Source organism: Canis lupus, chromosome 16 (assembly GCF_003254725.2).
Source record: "Canis lupus dingo isolate Sandy chromosome 16, ASM325472v2, whole genome shotgun sequence".
NCBI classification, from domain to species: Eukaryota; Metazoa; Chordata; class Mammalia; order Carnivora; family Canidae; genus Canis; species Canis lupus.
The window spans coordinates 7,069,255-7,088,495 of record NC_064258.1 but is presented as its reverse complement, the minus strand read 5'-3'; the positions used below and the strand labels follow the sequence as shown (position 1 = coordinate 7,088,495).

Genomic DNA, 19,241 nt, shown 5'->3' with positions numbered 1-19,241 from the left:
CCTTTACCCTATGAATAAATACTTCAGGATACCCACCAATTAGCCAGAACTTATAGTAGCTGTAAGGAATGTCAGATTAGGCAGCTAAATGTTCATACAGGAGCTTCCCAATTAATGATCCAAAACTATGCCCAGGTTCTCTTCAACTTCTTCACGTTGATGTGGTCTCCTCTTGTGTTTTAGGCTATGGATATATTTTCCCCTATACTTGGTAAAGTCTACGTCCCACGTGTCAGTAATTTCATGCCATTTCTGCCATATTGCATTTTAGCTGGATGTTTTTTAAATGGTTTTGTATTTTTTTCTTAATGATATTTCTGTCACTTCATGTAAGTTTAGTTGGATGGACAGGTGGATGCTTATTTCAACAGTTTGATTCAATTTGCCGTCTATCTTATTTCTTTATTATAACAAAACAGTTTTTATACAAGTGAATCTTAAAGTTGTAGAGCCTATAGAAAATACATCTCACCAAATAATAATCATTTTTTAAAAGATTTTATTTATTCATTCATGAGAGACACACAGAGAGAGAGAGAGGCAGAGACACAAGTAGAGGGAGAAGCAGGATCCATGCAGGGAGCCCGACATGGGACTTGATCCTGGGACTCTAGGATCACGCCCTGGGCTGAAGGCAGCGCTAAACTGCTGAGCCACCGGGCTGCCCAATAATAATCATTTTTTAAAATATTGTATTTATTTATTTGACAGAGAAAGAACAAATAGGGGGAGTGGCAGAGGGAGAGGGAGAAGCACGTTCCCCACTGAGCGAGGAGCTCTTTGCAGGGCTTGATCCAAGGACGCTGGAATCATGACCTGAGCCGAAGGCAGATGCTTAACCAACTGAGCCACCCAAGTACCCCAAATAATAATAATTTAAAAAATCCGTAATCAAGCCACTCTGAGAAACCAGATATGGTTTATTTTAACCTTGTGGACATTGTGAATTTCTTTATGTCACCTTCTATCCCAGGTCTATCTTAATTTTTTTCCCATTTTCCTTTTCTTTTCTTACATTTTAGAAATGCGTTTCTTTGTGCCATATTGTTAGTCATTTCCATGTCCTTTCCTCATAAGAAAGTCTAAACTGGTTGGTCTGACATCCAGCTTACTCCTGGTGTGAATATTGTATCCCCCCAACATGGTTCTCTTACTCAGTGTTCTTGGCAGAATGAACTTGTGGTTTTTATGATTCTATCATGCATTGCTGCATTCTCTACTTGGAATACTGCTCTACTGTTCACTTAGCTAACCTTTTCTGGTGCGCTAGGAGTGGGATTACCTTTCACCTACCTGGAAACCCACCTCACCCTGCTCACAGCCTTCTAGGCCGTATGCCATGGCTGGTGTGTGTGTTCCTTCAGCCCCTGGGCACTCTCTGTCTGGTACTCCTTTCATGCTGAAATTGTCTGCATGTACTACTAGACTGTAATGGAAGTTTCCCAGAGGCAAGAACTGTGTCTTATTTATCTGTGTTATGCATTTCTTGTTAGGTAGGTAATAAATGCATACTGGAGGTTGGATAAGTGTGTAATAAAAGAAGAGGAAATAAATGACTGCATGTAAATATGACCTATCTTAAAGTCTTCTTGGAATAAAATTGGTTATAAATACACAGATAGAACTTTCTTCCTTCATTCCATATAATGCTAACTCTGTGCCATTGTTACAGGATGTCTGCCGCCAGCAACATAGGTGCTGCTGGAAGCCTGTGTCAGATATTAATGTCCCTACGTGCTTCTTCCCCAGAAATTGGGGCTACGAAGTCATTGATAGCCAGAATAATACAAAGACAGGTGAGCACTGCCCTAATGAGGTCCCAGGGAACAACTATTTATGACTCAGATAAGCTAACTGAAAAATAAAGTCTAAAAGCTGCCTCCCCTCCAGCCCTAGAGTTTACAGCCCACTTGAAAAAGTTGTCATTCCCATCTCTGTTTGGATATGATGTCGACGAAGCCTTCTTCACAGCTGAGTATCAGACATCCAATCGTTTCCATTTTAAGGTTGGTTTAGAAGTTATCACTGAGCACATCTCTGAGGAAAGCAGTGACCTCACACTGGGTTCACATCATTCTCCTTTCAGCATGACATAGAGCTGTGTAGGCAGAAGGTACCCCTGTTACCCTCTGCAGGATTCTCCCAATGGGATGCGTGGGTTGTTTTGAATTTTGTGGGGGACTCACGATTGGGTGATTTTTTTCTCACAATTCAAGAAACATGGGATTAGGAATTAGAAGCTATTGGGGCACCTGGGTGGCTCAATCAGTTGAGTATCTGACGCTTGGTTTCAGCTCCAGTCATAATCTCGGGGTCATGGGATGGAGCCTCGTATGGGACTCTGCATTCAGTGTAGAGTCTGCTTGGGATTCTCTCTCTCTCTTTCTGCCTCTGCCCCTCCTCCTGCTTTTGCTCTCTGTCTCTATCAAATAAGATAATGTTTTTAAAAAAAAGTTAGAAGCTATTTTCACTGGGTGCTAAGAGTGAAAATCCTTTGTAGCTTTATAAGGAATCCTTCTCATCACTTTTGTTTTTTCTCTTTTTTTTTTCTGACAGATCAATGATACCAATAACATACGCTATGAAGTCCAGCATGAAAATATTAACCTGTTTAATAGGACTAATAGAGCCATCAATTTCAACTATTACCTAGAGGTCATTCATAAACCCTTCAGCATCAAAATAATAAGGAGGAGCAACGGAAGAGTCTTGTGAGCTTTTCAATAATCTTTGTATATCGTTGAGTATATAGTCTCAGTATCATTCCATCTGACTTACTAGGGGTGGATGATGAGATAAGTATGACTTGGGAAATTGTTTGAACTTCAGAAAAATGTCAAAGTTTTTACCGTAAATCACTAACACTGCTAATCTGTCGTGATTGCAGAATACAGCATGCTAAAATGTAATGTGCTGGTGTGCTAAGTTAATGCACTTGTAGTTCATGTATGTTATGAAATAGGAAATTGTATTATATTGGATTAGCATTCACTTTGGAACTCAACTTCACTATCATTCCAAATTTTTATTTCCTGAGAAACTTGCCACAAAGAATCTAACAACAGCCTGAGCTTAAACCATAAATTATACTAGAGAAAATACAGAGATTAATATTGGTAAAACCTATGTTCAAGTTCTTGCACCAGTAAGTCACCACTGGTCTCACATCAACCTCAGTTCCCAGGTCCATAGAAAGGGAATGAGAATCGCCACTGTTGCTATATGAACTGAGATATATTCATGAAGCATCCAGAATAGTTCCTGGCATGGAGTAGATGCCCGGCAAGTATAAAGTCCCATCTGCTCTTTTCCCCCCAATCATCCAACTTGAGTTTCTGGTATCAAATCTTCTCTAGAATGAAAGAATCAGAGAGACCCTAGAAAGACCTTCAAAGGTAGTATGAAAGTGAATGTTCTCACACTTTGAGAACAAAGAGAACAGGGAGTGTAGCAGACAGTTTCCTGGCAGAGAGCTGTTTGGTGACTCTCACTCTTACCCCATCGTCCAGATTGGACACGAGCATCGGGCCCTTGCAGTTCGCCCAGCAGTACCTGCAGCTGTCCTTCCGACTGCCCAGTGCCACTGTGTATGGGCTGGGAGAGCATGTACATCAGCAGTACCGCCACAACATGACCTGGAAGACCTGGCCCATCTTCACTCGAGATGCTGCCCCCACCGAGGTGAGCTTCCCTTCCTCTAACTTATGGTTCCCAGTGAGGAATCCCTCTCTCCTTTCCAGAAAGTGACCTAGAGTCAAGTAGCCTACGAGTTACATCCATATATTATTTTGCCCAAGTTAGATACGTTTGTGCCAAAGAATACTTCTTCTTGAGGTTTATAAACTCACAATTAGTAATATATCAATTTTGTTTTATTTCATTTTATTATTATTTTTTATTGAGGTATAGCTGACATACAACCTTACATTAGTTTCAAGCGGACAACATAATGATTCGATATTTCTCTATATTAGTAAATGATCACCACAATAAGTCTAGTTAACATTCGTCACCATGTTAAGGTACAGATTTTTTTCCTTGTGATGAGAACTTTTTTTTTAATTCAATTAATTAACATATAACATATTATTAGTTTTAGAGGTAGAGGTCAGTGATTCATCAGTAATAGATCAATCTTTGAAAACATCCCACTTTTAAAGGAAAATATAATTTAATGATTATATGATGGCCTAATATATATTGGAAAATCCTTCTGCAAAATAACTATATTTGCCTTTAATAATTGAGTAGTATCTTGGGGAGAGCTGCAGCAGGAACTATCCTCAGTAGAACTTTGTGAACTAAAAACAAACAAACAAACAAACAAAAAAACCCTCTTTTGGCAGCTTTAATATTTTCCAGGTCTCTGCTAGTTGAAGTATGTTCCAGAGACAGCAGTGTTGGCATCACTTGGGCGGTTGTTAGAAATGCAGAATCGCAGGTCAAAGCCCAGACCTACTGAACATTTTAACAAGATCTGCAAGTGAGCCTCATGCATAGTAAAGTGAGCAAAGAGCTGGTCTAGAGCAGTGCCTCTCAATTTATCTGTAGTGAAGGATCAGTTCCTTGCTTTCTGTTTGTTTGTTTTTTTAATCCTGGAAAAATGAAATAAAATTACTCAAAAACATAAAACATAAACTCAAATTTTAAATTGAACAGATATAAAATTATTCTTTTAAGTTGCTATAAAAGTTTCTAAGCTATTTCTCTTGGGTTTTTTTTGTTTGTTTGTTTGTTTTGTTTTGTTTTGTTTGGTACTTTCTTTGCTGATTTACAGCAAAGGGTATGGGGAGGTCCTGGCCCATGGACAACCCTTTGAATAGCATTGCTTTGTAGAGCAGGTTTTGAAGTCTCCATTGTGCTGGTGATATTTCCCTGATTTGTGCAAGACGTGCAGGTTGAAGTACATCGCAAGGGAGGGATGGGACTGAAGTTTTGCAATTCGTATTCCATGGGAGATGAACAAATCAAGTAGCACATTAACTGCTCCACCCACCAACATCTGATGAGATGAAGGGAGCACACTTACTGAACCAAATGAAGTAAAGCAATAGCCAGAACATTCACTAAAGTGCTTGCTCAAGGCCTCTGACAAACATGGAAGACTAGTATCATCCTAAGCTTGGCTTTCTGTAGCTGAAAAATCCTTGAATTATGTAGTCACAGATTAGATTAGTCTTGCCTGTCTTCCTTCCTTCCTCCCTTCCACCCTCCCTTCTTCCTTTTTACCCTTTCCTCCCCCAACTTTTTCACTCACAGTAATACATATTATCTCTTTTAATATCAGTGCTCATCACAGCCCTGTTATGGGTTCAGTATCTTCTTTAAACTTATTTACTACCTAAATATTATATATTAATTATAGAAAAATTAGAAAATTTTAGGCATCAAGAAGAAATACAAAAATTCTCATAATAACAATCTTCTGCTAACATTTTGTTGTATGTCTTTGCAGATGTTTTCCAAATTTTAAAAATAACTAAGATACAATTTATATACTAAAATTCACCTGTTTTAAGCATACGATTCAGTGATTGTGGAGCACACTACCGACTTGCGCAGTTGTTGTCATAATCTAGTTTTGGAACATTTTTGTCACCCCATTAGGATCCCTCATACATTTTTAGACATAATCTCGATTCCCACCCCAGTGCCCACTTCATCTCCAGGGAATCACTAGTCTACTTTCTGTCGGGATAGATTTGACTTTTCTGGATACTTTATATATGTGTGTGTATATATATATATATATATATATATATATATATATATATAATCATGCAATATATGGTTTCTTTTGTGTCTGTTTCTTTCACTCAGCATCACAGTTATGAGGTTTATTCGTGTGTAGCAAGGATCGGTTTTTCACTTCTTATTGCTAATAGTATTCCACGGCATGAATAGACCATATTTTGTTTATCTGTTTATCACTTGATGTTACCATTTCAGTACCTTTTTGATATAATACTAGATTACATCAAGTGCTGACCAAGCACATGGTGTACATGGGTTTTGGTTTTATTTTGGGGTAAATAAAAGCATTTTTTAAAACATGTACTACTACTATGTGTTATTATTTTTTCTTGACAGGGCATGATTAATCTGTATGGAGCTCATACATTCTTCCTGTGCCTTGAAGACATCAGTGGCTTCTCTTTTGGGGTTTTTCTGTTGAACAGTAATGCCATGGGTAGGAAGCATATTTTTATCTCAGCAGGAATATGTTTTGGGATGTGGCTTTTATAAAAATAACTTTTGTGTTGAGGTCACTGTTTAATAGGAAGTGTATTTAACCTACAAAGCTTCTATATGGGAACCCAAATGTGGGGTAACCTGCTATAAATCTGCTGAAAGCTATTTCCATTGGAAACTTCTTTGGGGACCTCTTTTGATGCACTGTTTTCCATAATATTCTGCAGATAATAAGATGCATTGGCAGGTCCCAAAGATAGCTGTAGATTTCACTATGTAAATCAGATTGTCTGTTTGTAGGCAATAAGGCTGTGTTCTATAGCCTATTTCCCATAGCTCATCCTTTCCCCATTCCAGCATCTTCTCCCTCCAGCTTCTGGACTAACAGCATCCTAATAAGGGTTTGTTTTTATTTTTATTTATACATTATATTTAGAGTCATCTAATAAGGTTTTTAGAACCTTTCCACTACATTAAGTCACTCACAAATTCCAGACATTTGTGTTGTTTCATAGCCATATTGAAATAAAATTGGTTCTGCTTTCTCTTAAAAAAATCAGTTCTTCATTAGTGTTTTATTCAACACTATGTTAAATTTCAGCAATCTAAAAAAAAAAAAAGAAATGTGTAATTTTCATCTCCGGCAAAATGAGACGGAGATTGTTTTGAATAGCTCAGGTATTGATATTCTACAGAAAAGTATATTTGCAACCACAAAATTATAAAAACTCTCATTTTAATCCTTTCAGAGGTCACCCTCCAGCCTGCTCCTGCAATCACTTACCGCACAACTGGAGGCATCCTTGACTTTTATGTATTCCTGGGAAATACTCCAGAACAAGTGATTCAGGAATACCTGGAGGTATGTGCTTTGCTTGAAGAGAGTTATAATTAAAATTTAGTGAAAAGAAACTATCTAAAAGGAATTGTATTATTTATTTATTTATGAAGGGTCAGGGCAGAGGGAGAGAGAGAATCTCTATGCAGAGTGTGGAGCCTGATGCAGGGCTCGATCTCATGACCTGAGATCATGACCTGAGCTGAAATTAAGAGTCAGATGCTAAAGCAGCTAAGCCACCCAGGGACCCCTACGCTTTTTAATTTTTTATTCAAAATATAGAACAGGAAAGAACTTTAGATACCAGTTAGCCTGAACTTCCTGTTGTATAGATGAAAAACTTAGATAGAGAAAGATTAATTGACTTGTTCAAGATGACATACAAAAAGGCATGTGAAATATGGTCCTGGATGCCAGTTGATTTATAATCTGATAGGAGAAGTAGGACACTGCCTATAATCATAATAGGAAACACCTTAATAAATGCCATTAGTCAAGTGCAAAGAAACTGTATGGGAATTCAGAGGCATGAGAGAAAGTGCCCCGCTGAGGGAACTGTCACATGGGAGGACAGGAGCTTCTAGGGAATAATGTTTAACAAGGGTTTGTGTGGGATTTTCTCAGAGTGCTGGCATGAACAACACGTAGACTTGGATTTAAGCATAGTCCAGTAATTCTTTGCCTACCCCACTTGTAATGAATGCTATTGGTCCTTATTCCTTTTTCATTAGCCCATGCCACTATCTGAAATTCTAATGGGCATTTATGTATTTCCTTTCATCTTTGTGAGAGTGGGAACGATGTTCACTTTATGCTACTATATCCCATGTGCCTACATCAACCCTTACCACATTGTAAACACTCAGAAAATATTTACTGAGTGAATGAATACTTTTTTCCTCCCAGTTTAACACTATTATTCTACCAGTTTTTGCAAATCCCATTATTTTCTGATGTTGAGGTTGCTGGGGATGCATTTAGGTGCATAGGAAACAAAGATGTGAGCTATAGAATTTTGCAAATTACCCAAGATTAGTCTTGCCTCTGACATTTTTAGATCTGGGGACTTTATAGAATGTGAAATGGAAACTGTTTTCTGTGTTAGACATGGTGCTCAAAACAATAGTTTTTAGATGCTCAAACATGTCTGTATGTATTTTTTCAGCTCATTGGACGACCGTTCTTGCCTCCCTACTGGAGTCTTGGTTTCCAGCTCAGTCGCAGGAACTATGGTGGCATCAATGGATTGAAGGAGGTTGTGAACCGAAATCGTCTAGCTCAGATCCCTTATGTAAGTTGGACCTTCTCTCATTGTGCGTAAGGCACCATGTCCTATCTTTTAGTTTTGAAACAAAATCAATTTATTAAGAAGAAATACAGAGAGAGATAAGTGGACAGAGATAAACAAACAGAAATTTGTGTGCTAAATTACCTATGTCATCATAGAAATAGCAGTTTATGGAATCGGATGGATATGGTTTTGAACTTTAGCTTTGCTTCTTCCTAGCTCTATCAGTGTTGGGCTAGTTAAGTAGCATCTCTTAGTCTTAGTTTCTCTCTTTATAAATGAGCATGGAAGACTTCCTTGGATGGACTGGTAGTGAGGAATGCCTTACACTATGCATAGGCAGGCAGCACAGAGGATGAGCTCCATCAAAACTAGCTGTTATTTTATAAAAGAAAGCAGCATCTGGGGTGATATGGTTAACAAGAGCTGATGATTATAAATATTACCTAGAGTAAGTTTCTTATAGTGACCTTGCACACTCCTTCCAGATCTAGCAGATTCTAATTTTGAAAGCTCTCTGGTTGCAAAGTTTTTATGATGTTCAATCTCCACTAGTAAATAGATAATTATTAAGCATATACTATTTGATAAATTCATCCAGGAGATTCATAACATCTTTAATGAACTTATCAAAATAGTTTATTTGGGGTGAGATCTTTGGAAATGTGGTTAGCGTGTGAAGGAAGAACATGCAGGTGGGAATGACTTTGGCTTAATCTCGGGAGCTTCCAATCCCCTCTCAGGGCAGCAAGGGGAGTAGGCAGGGAAATAAATTTTTTCCTGTGAGAAAACATGTCTGCTGTTTTATTTGGTGTTAAGGGGTAATTGATCACGTGTTTCATTTTAATGCTCCCAAGTCTGATACCTGCAAGCACTCAATTCCAGCAAAAATCAGGCCAAATCTCTCCACGTGGTTATTATTTTACAAGGTGCTTTCACAATCATGGTTAACTGTCATTTATTGGTATTTTGCAAATGAGATAATGGAGACACATTGCACAGTTAATAACTTTTCTAAGGTCACTAGCACTAATAAATGGCAAGATTGTGATTCAAAAATATTACATATGGTATTGGTTTCAATGTATCTCTGAACATCTGATGGGAAGGGCTTTTCTGAGGTGCTGCTAATTCAGGAACAAATGAGCTTTTTTCCCCACGATTGGTTCTTTCTGACCATGTGGTAGTGGAGGCACCTGAGTATTGAGCATCTGCCCAGTGTTAGAACAGTTGTGCTGCATTGGCAACAGGCCACCAGCCACATTTTCCTGTAGGCCTGGAAGCTAGAGGCTTCTAAGACACATGAGGAAAGTGTTCCTACGAGAGGAACACTTTCTTAGAAGACCTTCAAATGTCTTTGAAGTTGTGGCGTATTGGAAAGAAAGAGCAGCTGGACTCAAAGGGCCTATCACAAAAGTCCCAGTCTACCTCACTCACCCATGCACATGACTGGGAAATGTCACTCAACCCCTTCACACTGCAGTCTTCTCACTAAGAATAACACCTGCTCTTCACAGATTGGTATACAAACACTAAAATAATGTATGTGTGAGACTTCAGTTAATTAAAGCTCTGCCCCTTTGTTGTTTACCTTTGTTAGTTGTTCTATCAGTTTTATAGGGCAAGAAGACTGTTTTCTCCTCTTATGATACATTCTAGCTTAATTTTTAGGGTCCAAGTTAGCACATTCTTACAACACTACTATTGTTACTCACCCAAAGAGACATGTAAAAAGCACCTATTTCATGTCAAGCAACCGAGCTCTCAACTTGCAGGGATGAACAAGACATCATCCCTACCCTCAAGTTCCTCCCAATACCTATGACTTGCATCTGTCAAGACAAAGAGATAAGAGTGCAACCTAGGAGCACCTGCATCTTTCAGAATGGGCTTATTTATTTCTAGGAGGTAGCCAAGTCCTGGAAGTTCAAGGATCATTAAGAAATATAGCTTCAGAGGCACCTCAGTGGCTCAGTCGGTTAAGCATCTACCTTCGGCTCAGGTCCTGGGATCCATCCCTGTGTTGCGCTCTGTGCTCGGCGGGAAATCGGTTTCTCTCTCTGCCTCTTCCCCTACTCATTCTTTCTTTCTCTCTCTCTCTCAAGTAAATGAATAGACTTAAAAAAAAAAAAGAAATATGGCTTTAGTTTTAGTGAGCAAGAACCAGAGCTATGATACCTTCCGTCAGCACTGTGATTATTTTCTACGTTCTAACTGACTGGCACTATCTTTCAGGATGTCCAGTACTCTGACATAGACTACATGGATGGAAATAAGGATTTCACTATTGATAAAGTGGCTTTCTCTAATCTCTCAAATTTTGTCAACGAGTTACATAACCAAGGAATGAAATATGTAATCATTATGGTATGTTCAAACAAGTCTGTTGCCTCATTTTTTTCCTTTCAAAGTGCAAAAGAAATTAACAAAAATAATATTTGTTATCATCTTTATTTATTAGAATCCTGGCATCTCAAATAACTCTGGCTACCAGCCCTATGTGAATGGAAGTACAAAGAGAGTATGGATCTTGGGGGACAATGGCTTTGTTCTTGGGAAGGTAATTTTGCAAGAATGTCAATAAATTATAGTAATTTGGGGAAGCTTGTAGTTTTGTTATAAAAGGGAATAGAAGGCAAGTTGTTGTATTATCGCTGTTTCCATGCCTTTAGAGGCTCCCTTCATTATTATTTTTAAACCAGTAGATGTAATAGTAAAATAATTAAAATTCTGAGGGGTTTTTAAAAATTGAAATATATTTGACATATCACATTGTATAAATTTAAGGTGTACAACATGTTGATTTGATACATTTGTGTATTGCAATATGATTGTCATTGTGGCAAGAGCGCTTTGACCATGTCACATAATTATCATTTCTTTTTTGTGGTGGGAAGGATTAATATCTGGGTTCTAAAAAACTATCCCCTGACCGTCTCCTATATTATAGATACTTGAGAAGCAATGTATTATTAGAAGAAAGTTCATTTATTCTTAAGGTCTTTCTGCCTCCAACTTCTTTCTCTTTCCTAACACAATGCATTCAGCTACAATAATGCAGCAAGATGCTCACAGTCTAATGTGAAAAATGTCTTGGCTAATGTATTGTTATTTTATATGATACATAAGTATCATATCTATAAAGATAGAGCCAAGCTTTTATTCAGACATTGGAGTAGGCTGATTAGAAGCCTAATTTTAGGGTGCCCTGGGTGACTCAGTGGTTGAGTGTCTGCCTTAGGTTCAGGTCGTGCCCCATGGGGTTCTGGGATCAAGTCCCACATCGGGTTTTCCTCGAGGAGCCTGTTTCTCCCTCTGCCTGTGTCTCTGCTTCTCTTTCTGTGTCTCTCATGAATAAATAAATAAAATCTTTAAAAAAATAAAAAAGAAGAAGCCTATCTTCAGAATGTTTTATATCAAATCATTGAGGCAGCTTTTTTTCCATTTACTTATAGGGTCAGCATTAGCTGATGGATTATATGAGATTTACTAAAACTAATGTTTAATCTGAAAAGTTTATGTGGCTGTAAGTTGTGTTGCTCCTTGGCAGTTTACTTTCCCAAACTGTCTTTTCAGGGTTATCAATGCCCCTTAATCTAATTGCTCACTTAATTCCTATCATTGACTTTGTTTACAATACTTAATTCTATTTACTTTCTTTTTCATTGAGCTTAACCTTTTATGAAACAGTAGTTTCCTTCCTTCCCTAAACCAGTGCTTTGCTTTTATTTTGTTTGAAGTGAATTTCTAAAATATCAGACCAATATTCATATATAAGTACAAAATCAGAGACCATGGTCACATAAACATGGTTTTGATTATCTGAAAAGCAGAGTATCCAGACCTGTGGGTCATTTCAGTAGTACTCATATTTGAATGGCATACAATTAATAATTTGTATATAATTACAATAATTTAATTAGTTACCTCCACTAATCAATAAATAAATTATTTGATCTGAGATGTTCACAGAGGTCATTGTCATGGGGGTGGGTGGCTGGAGGATTATTATAAAGATATTTTGGGGGGGTGCCTGGGTAGCCTAGTGGGTTAAGCATCTGATTCTTAATTTAGGCTCAGGTCATGATCTCAGGGTCATGAGGACAAGCCCATATTGGGCTCTGGGCTGAGGGTGAAATCTACTTAAGATTCTCTCTCTCTCTCTCTCTCTCTGTCCCTCCTACCCCCTCCATGCACATTCTCCCTCTCTCTAAAATAAATAAATAAAATAAAAATAAAGATATTTGGTTAGAATGAGGTTTGCTGGATCTGCTCTAGATAGAGTGGTGCTGTAGGTGACTTCTTTACCACACTGCCTATTTCCTGAAGACCAAAATTACCTCTAGCTATTACTTGATGCCCTGTCACCTAAAACAAGAGACCAGGATTTTAATCCAGTTAAACTGAGAATTTTAAGCTCACATCTTAGGTTTTAAGATGTCTCTGAATTTTTCTTGTATTTGTATTTACATTATATATAATGTATTTACATTATATATTTATAATATATAATACTAATATATATTACATATTAATAATATGCTATATAGAACACACAATATATATATTCATATGTATTAATTATATTGCCTGAGCATAAGGTCCTTAATGTGACAACTTATACATTTGTTGGGAAAATAAATCAGAATGTAAGCACAAAAGCATATATTCTATCAATTCAGAGTTTTCAATAATGTAGCTATAAGTTCTACCTTTGTGCTATTTCTGGAAAATGTTAAAAGCTACATTGATAAGACTAGGTGAGGAAGAAAAGAGAGGATAAGAAATATCAGAACCAAGTAAGAAGCACAAAATCCATTTTGTCATTCAAAACGGATTGTTTCTCTACCAAAGGCAACATATCGTTTATAAACATCATTATTCAAAGCAGGTTTATATGACCTTTAATTAACACTTTAAATGAATCCAGTCATTCTTTCCTAAAATATTATCTAGTTAGATGAATGGAGGTTTCATAGACTGCTCTCCCAGGTGGTCTGACGTCATGAAATTTTATTTTTGTGTTTTCATAGAAAAAAGACATCTATGGCCTGTTGTGTTTTTAATTGGCTGTTTTTTCTTTTCTTTTCTTTTTCTTCTTTTGGTTCTATGCTTATCGTTTACTATTTAGTTTGGGGGGAAATTTTGATTCTGAAATGATAAGATGCCTGGAGCTCCTGGTGGAAGAAGCAGTAGCAGTAATGAATGTGTCTGTGGCCCTGTGGCTCACCCACTGCCCCTGCCTTCTTCTCTGTTCTCTAGGGGTACCCAGGATGGACAGTGTTTCCTGATTATAGTAATCCGACTTGCGTTGAGTGGTGGAGAGAGCAGTTCAGTGCATTTAATAAAATTCTCCAGTTTGATGGAGTGTGGATTGTAAGTTGTTATTCTAGGATCAAACTTCTTTTGGAAATGGATATTCTAAGATATAATAAGAAGGAGCTTTGACCCTGATCTGTAATAAAATCGTTTTCTTGATATAGTGGTATTTAAAATCCTTTTTTACTTAATGCTGAGCTTATATGCAGTAAAAAAGACCCCTGAAAACCCTAGATTTTTAATTCTGGCTCTGCCACCAGCTGATTATTTCTTTTTGTGATCATTTCTTTTTAGTTCCCAGGGCTTCAGCTTCTTCCTCCCTTAACTGTCTTTCACCTTAAAAATCAGTATTACTGTTTTATGAGAGGCTATCATTGCTCCCAACATTATTTATTGCATTGATTCATTAAAATTTAAAGTTAATCAGAGCATGATTTAATGAACACTTTTTTTTTTTAGGTAGGGATAGCAGGTGGAGATATTTCTTTGAAATTTGGAAAATTATCTCTGTTAGCAAGATTAGGCATCACCAATTTTTAATCCACTTGTAAGAGACAGATTTGGTCTCAGTTACATCTTCTTGTCCTTCACTGAGTGGAATAAAAGATGGGAGGAAACTATAAAACAGAAATACTCCTCTGTCTTAGGTTCTTTCGAACAGCACTGAATCAGTAACAGCAACAATAAAATTCACATTATGCATAAGGTAAGAATCAGCCTTTGAGATGGTATCGCTTAATCAGCTCATTGAAATCAGTCTATAAAAAATAAAGTGTGCCTGACAGCATTTTGAGTTGGAGGACAGGCAAAAGATGAAACAGAGGTCAAGAAAACTTAGGAAGACTACTCAAGATGCCAAAGTCAGTAAGAGGCCCCAGGTGTGGAGGGGGCTTTCTAGGTCAGGAAGCCTCCTCCTCCCCGGACAACCAACCCTACATCGGTAACACTTCCCGGTGTGTGTCTTGTGTGTCTTTAAAGGAAATGGATGAAGTCTCCAGCTTTCTCCAAGATTCCGATCGCAAGTGTGAGCGGAACAGCTTGAACTTTCCTCCTTTCGTTCCCCGTAAGTTGTGAGAAGATGTGCTTGAGCAAGCTCAGCAGCACTCTGCGTGCCCGAGCACAGTCTCAGCTCCCAGGGCAAGGGGCCTGTGGACACCTGTCCCCTCTACTGCTGGAGGCCTTGCTGCACCCCTGGGCTCTGGCCACCTGCTGGCTGCGCTCCTCCCCACCGGCCTCCGCTGTCTCCCATCCTCTTCATGGTCTCCAAACCCCTAGGCAAATGATTCTGTTTTCAACTTTTGGAGAATACCAGAATACTTTAAGGTGCAAACTACCTCAAGATGCCAAAGTCAGTAAGAGGCCCCAGGTGTGAAGGGGGTTTTCTAGTTCAGAAACTTATCTATTCCACTAAAGTAAATCTGTAATTTTGTTTATTATTTTTTTTAGCTCATTAACCACAATTTAAAGCACCAATGGTTCCTTTTATCTTTGAGTCTCATTCTTAGATTTTCCAGTCCTGATTTCCAAAGTGTATATATGTGTAAAACAGTATCGAATGGATTATGCTGTGGAAATAAATGGACCCCAGCATCTCAGTGGATTAACATAATAAAAGTTTATTTTTTGCTCCTGTAATACTCCAGGGTGAGATGTGTGCTCTCATGCAAGCAGTGGTTCAGGGATCTACTTACTTCCATTGCTTGGTTCTCCCATCCCAGGGTCATTTGTTTCCAGCTTCCGGGCTGAAGGAGAGAGACGGTAGAAGGAGTTTTATTGGCAGGCCTAGAAGTGGGGTGTATTCAGTTTGCTCACATTTCTTTCCCCAGAATCCAATCACATATTCTCAGTTTAACCTTGAGCGAAAATGTGAAATATAATCTTTACACTCCCAGGAAGAGAACACAGGCTTGGTGAGCATCTGGCCAGTCTCTGCCAGTTGATTCTGGTTTGTCCACTTCACTTGCACCCTGGACCATGGTTGTTGACCTGTTTCGATAGCCCCTTTTGGTCACCGAAGGAGTGGATAACTTTTTTTTAGGAGGAATCCTAGCTTCAGACAACTTAACTTCTTGCAAAATCTGTTTGCTTGTCTGTTTATTCCTTAATCTTCTCTCCTCAGGCTATGTTCCCCCCTCCCATTTTTTTTTTCCATAGCGGATCAGTTTATCAAGTTTCCCTTTTAATCTCTTAAACTTCTTCTTAGCCAAAACTAAGTTTTTGTTTTTCTATAGAAAATTGCAATCTCATCTCCTTCTGTCTGCTTCTGGCAAGCACCTCACTCCCTAGCTCCCAGCATTTTGTCGACCTACCTATGACTAGACACTACCTCATTCATAGCTGCTCTGCTTCTCACCTTTTCAAGATTGGACAGTACACAGTAGCACAATGATGACGTACATAAATTAACTTTGACCCTGGGACAAGTTTAGTGTCTTTTCTTGCCACTGAAGTGGATGTGAGTCTCACTCATTCCACAAACTGAGCTGTGCCAAAAATATAAATTTCCTAATGTTTTGTCATTCAGCTTAATTTCTGATTAAGTTGGGCTGGTGGGAAAAACCCAACAAGGGTTTCATGGTCCCACTCTTCTGAAACTGTGCTTCATATTGAGGCATATTGCAAGGCTTCCCGAAGGAGAGCTGCTATGGCCTCCAGTTGTTGGTCCGCAAGGAAAAGAGGGAAGAATGAGATTCTAGGCTACAAAGCAGAAAATGTTAAGCATTTTAGGCCTGAGGAAGGGAAAATAATAGTCATACTGTGGTGGATTCTATTCTTATTCTTATTCATGAAACCATATAAATGTCGTATCTCATTTCTTAAAAAAAGAAAAAAAAAGGCCTAACTGGGATCGAATGCCTACCATGGAAAAGTGAGAGTATTTCCTTCCCACTGCCTCTCATATCTGTCCCTTACACACTCAATTCTTCTCAATCAAGTATATGTAGAGAAATGTGTGTGCTTTATTTATATTTCATCTCAGGCCAACTTCCCGTTGCTCTGAGCTCATTTCTCAGCTGCCTCTATATGGCCCCATGTTCTGTGAGCATTGAGGGAACACACATTAGTTTAGACCATCTACTTCAGAGAGAGGGGCTTAGTGTGCTGCTAGGATGTAGCCCTTAGGATAGAATTTAAAATCTGGAGAGGATTTTGTCAGGTGGCGATTGGGTGGGAAGGTACAATAACCAGGAAGCAAACAATTGGGTAGTTATTGCGTTAGAGCTGATTGATGGTGAAGTGCCTCATGGGTGGTTATTTCCCCACAGAAATTCTGGACCGCTCACTTTTTGCCGGAACCCTCTGCATGGATGCAGAACTTTACTGGGGTCTTCACTATGATGTCCACAGCTTGTATGGCTACTCCATGGCAAAAGCTACACACTCGTAAGCACTTGGTTTTCCCACGAATTTCAGTGTAGGGGAGGCGGGAGGTGGACGATGTTGCCTATCTTCCCTAAGTATGTTTTTCAAATATGTTTTATGGTTATAAGGACCTACAACTCAGATCTTATGGGCTACTTAAGAGCTCTTCTCATAGGGCCCTTTGGTTCCTTTGTGAAGTTAGTTTTGATTGGCTTTTGACTAAAGGACTTCCTTAGATCCTAGTAGGTGTTTATGTGCAAGGTAAATAGAGGCCCCAGTCGGAAGCCATCCTGTGTGTAGGTCCTATTACCAAATGTTGTGGTTCCTACACTAGGGTTGCTTGATTGGGCAAATAAAAATATAGGACCCTGTTAGATTTGTGCTGGACAGACTTATACTAAAGATTATCCATTGTTTAAACGGAATTCAAGTTTGCCCGAGGGTCCCATATGTTTACCTGGCAGTGCTATATGGCTTCTCTCCCCACTGCCTGCAGTTCTGCTGCCTGCAAATATACGCTTAGGTTAAAGCCTCTTCAGATGTTCTTTCTGGAAACCTTCCTATTGGTTCTAGGAAAAGATTACGTCCCTTTTTTGTGCTCCTTATTGTATTACAATATGCTCAATATGCAAAAATCCTGTATGATAACTTTCAGATAATCCACCTTCCCTTTTTTTTTCTTGCTGGACTGCAAGATTTTGAGGGCAAAGTCATCTCTGTAACTTTACCTGAGGAATAGCATGTGTACTAAATAAAGTGTGTGTTGCTTCGCTGCCTGGCCCGAGGGAGAGAAGTCAGGAAGGGCCTGCTGGAGGCCTGGTGAGTTTGAGGCAAGGACTGCCCCTGTTTTGTTCTCCAGCACCGTTTTGTCCTCCTGACTTTGTATTATGTGGGATTATCCAGGTGAGAGAAAAATCCTTGTCTGATAAATGCGAAAGTTTGAATATCAATGAAAGAAAAGCTTCAAGATGAAGCACTCGCATTTCTGGTGCTGTTAAGCCTTTCTCTTCTGACCTCTGACTCTCTCACTCTATTTTTCCTGGGAAATAAACTAGAAGAATAGGACTCAATTTCCTCATCTTTGAAATGAGAGGCTCGGATTGATGTTTCCCACAGTTCCTTCTTGTTCCAATCTATTTTGACCCTAAGATGCTTCTATCAAAGAATGGGAGGTAGGCAGGAGAGTGGCTACATGCCTGCAGTGAGAAAGAATGAGCAGGGGGAGAGAAGAGAGTTGCACATTGCTTTATTGCCAGTGTCTCCATGCAATAAAAGTGCTTAAGATAGTGATGAGGTTGGTTAATATATTCTAATGGCTATGATTAGTAGTTAAAAGATAACTATGATGGAGAAGTTTAGGTGCCCTTCTGAGTTCTCTGGGTCAGGCCAAATGACCTAAGTTCCTGGAGAACGGTGGGGATAAGTGAACTTGGCCTTTGGATAGGAGGCAGAGTGGTGAAAACAAAACAAAGCAAAACAAAACAAAACAAAACAGGATGCTTTTGTTCAGGGGGATCTGAGCATCAGCGACATTTAAGCCGTAGATCTGATGAATATTTGGCTCAGTCTTCCTGGAAGTATCGTTTGGGGACAGTGGTTACTGGTCTACCCCAAGAAGGAGCTTCTCCTCCTTCTCAGCTGGAAGTAGAAAGACCAGATCCCCTCAGATATCAGGACTGAGGATAAGTCAGCCAATTCTGATGGATGGAAAAGAGAGACTTGAGGATCTCTGAAAAAGATTGTTCCTCTGGGCTGGAAAACACAGACGTATCTAATCTAATCCAAGGTCGGCCTTTAGATAACCTGTAACCTCAGATAACTTTATCCCTGTTTCGGTTTCACTCTGTATAACCTGAATGTGTTTCTTTCATGATCGATAATTGAAGAGTGCCATAAACCCTCTAGCCAGTGGTAATAAAAGCAAAATACCTGCTTGTCAAGATCAAAGTAGACATGAGGGTAGGAGTTGAAGAATGAGTGTTCTCCTTTATGTTACCTTTATTTTTTGGCTGTTAAGTTGTTAGAATGGAGGATTTCACTCTTTCAAATCCATCTTCTATTTCAGAATTTTCTCCCATTTGCCACTATACATCATTGTGTATTTATAGACTCGCCATAAGGTAGTCCTCAGGAATATGAAGTGGGGGAGCATTGGTGGCTGTGACAGTGTCTGTGAGGAATTGCCCAGGGCCTGGTGATATGCTTATCTCAGACCATGGACTGAAACGAAAGATAGAAGGG

At 38.9% G+C, this 19,241-nt stretch overlaps 1 protein-coding gene across 2 annotated transcripts in view; it reads left to right on the top strand.

Annotated features, from left to right (window-relative positions):
• The window catches only part of MGAM2 (maltase-glucoamylase 2 (putative)), an 86,522-nt gene that overhangs the window by 15,169 nt on the left and 52,112 nt on the right, over nucleotides 1–19,241 (top strand). For both annotated transcript variants that reach the window (XM_049094880.1, XM_049094881.1), the window contains exons 4-15: nucleotides 1,673–1,796; nucleotides 1,891–2,006; nucleotides 2,557–2,711; nucleotides 3,510–3,681; nucleotides 6,091–6,190; nucleotides 6,942–7,054; nucleotides 8,196–8,321; nucleotides 10,554–10,685; nucleotides 10,780–10,878; nucleotides 13,581–13,694; nucleotides 14,616–14,700; nucleotides 16,904–17,021. In XM_049094880.1, the coding sequence (XP_048950837.1) occupies nucleotides 1,673–1,796; nucleotides 1,891–2,006; nucleotides 2,557–2,711; nucleotides 3,510–3,681; nucleotides 6,091–6,190; nucleotides 6,942–7,054; nucleotides 8,196–8,321; nucleotides 10,554–10,685; nucleotides 10,780–10,878; nucleotides 13,581–13,694; nucleotides 14,616–14,700; nucleotides 16,904–17,021 (1,454 nt within the window). The remainder of the gene's footprint in view (nucleotides 1–1,672; nucleotides 1,797–1,890; nucleotides 2,007–2,556; nucleotides 2,712–3,509; nucleotides 3,682–6,090; nucleotides 6,191–6,941; nucleotides 7,055–8,195; nucleotides 8,322–10,553; nucleotides 10,686–10,779; nucleotides 10,879–13,580; nucleotides 13,695–14,615; nucleotides 14,701–16,903; nucleotides 17,022–19,241) is intronic.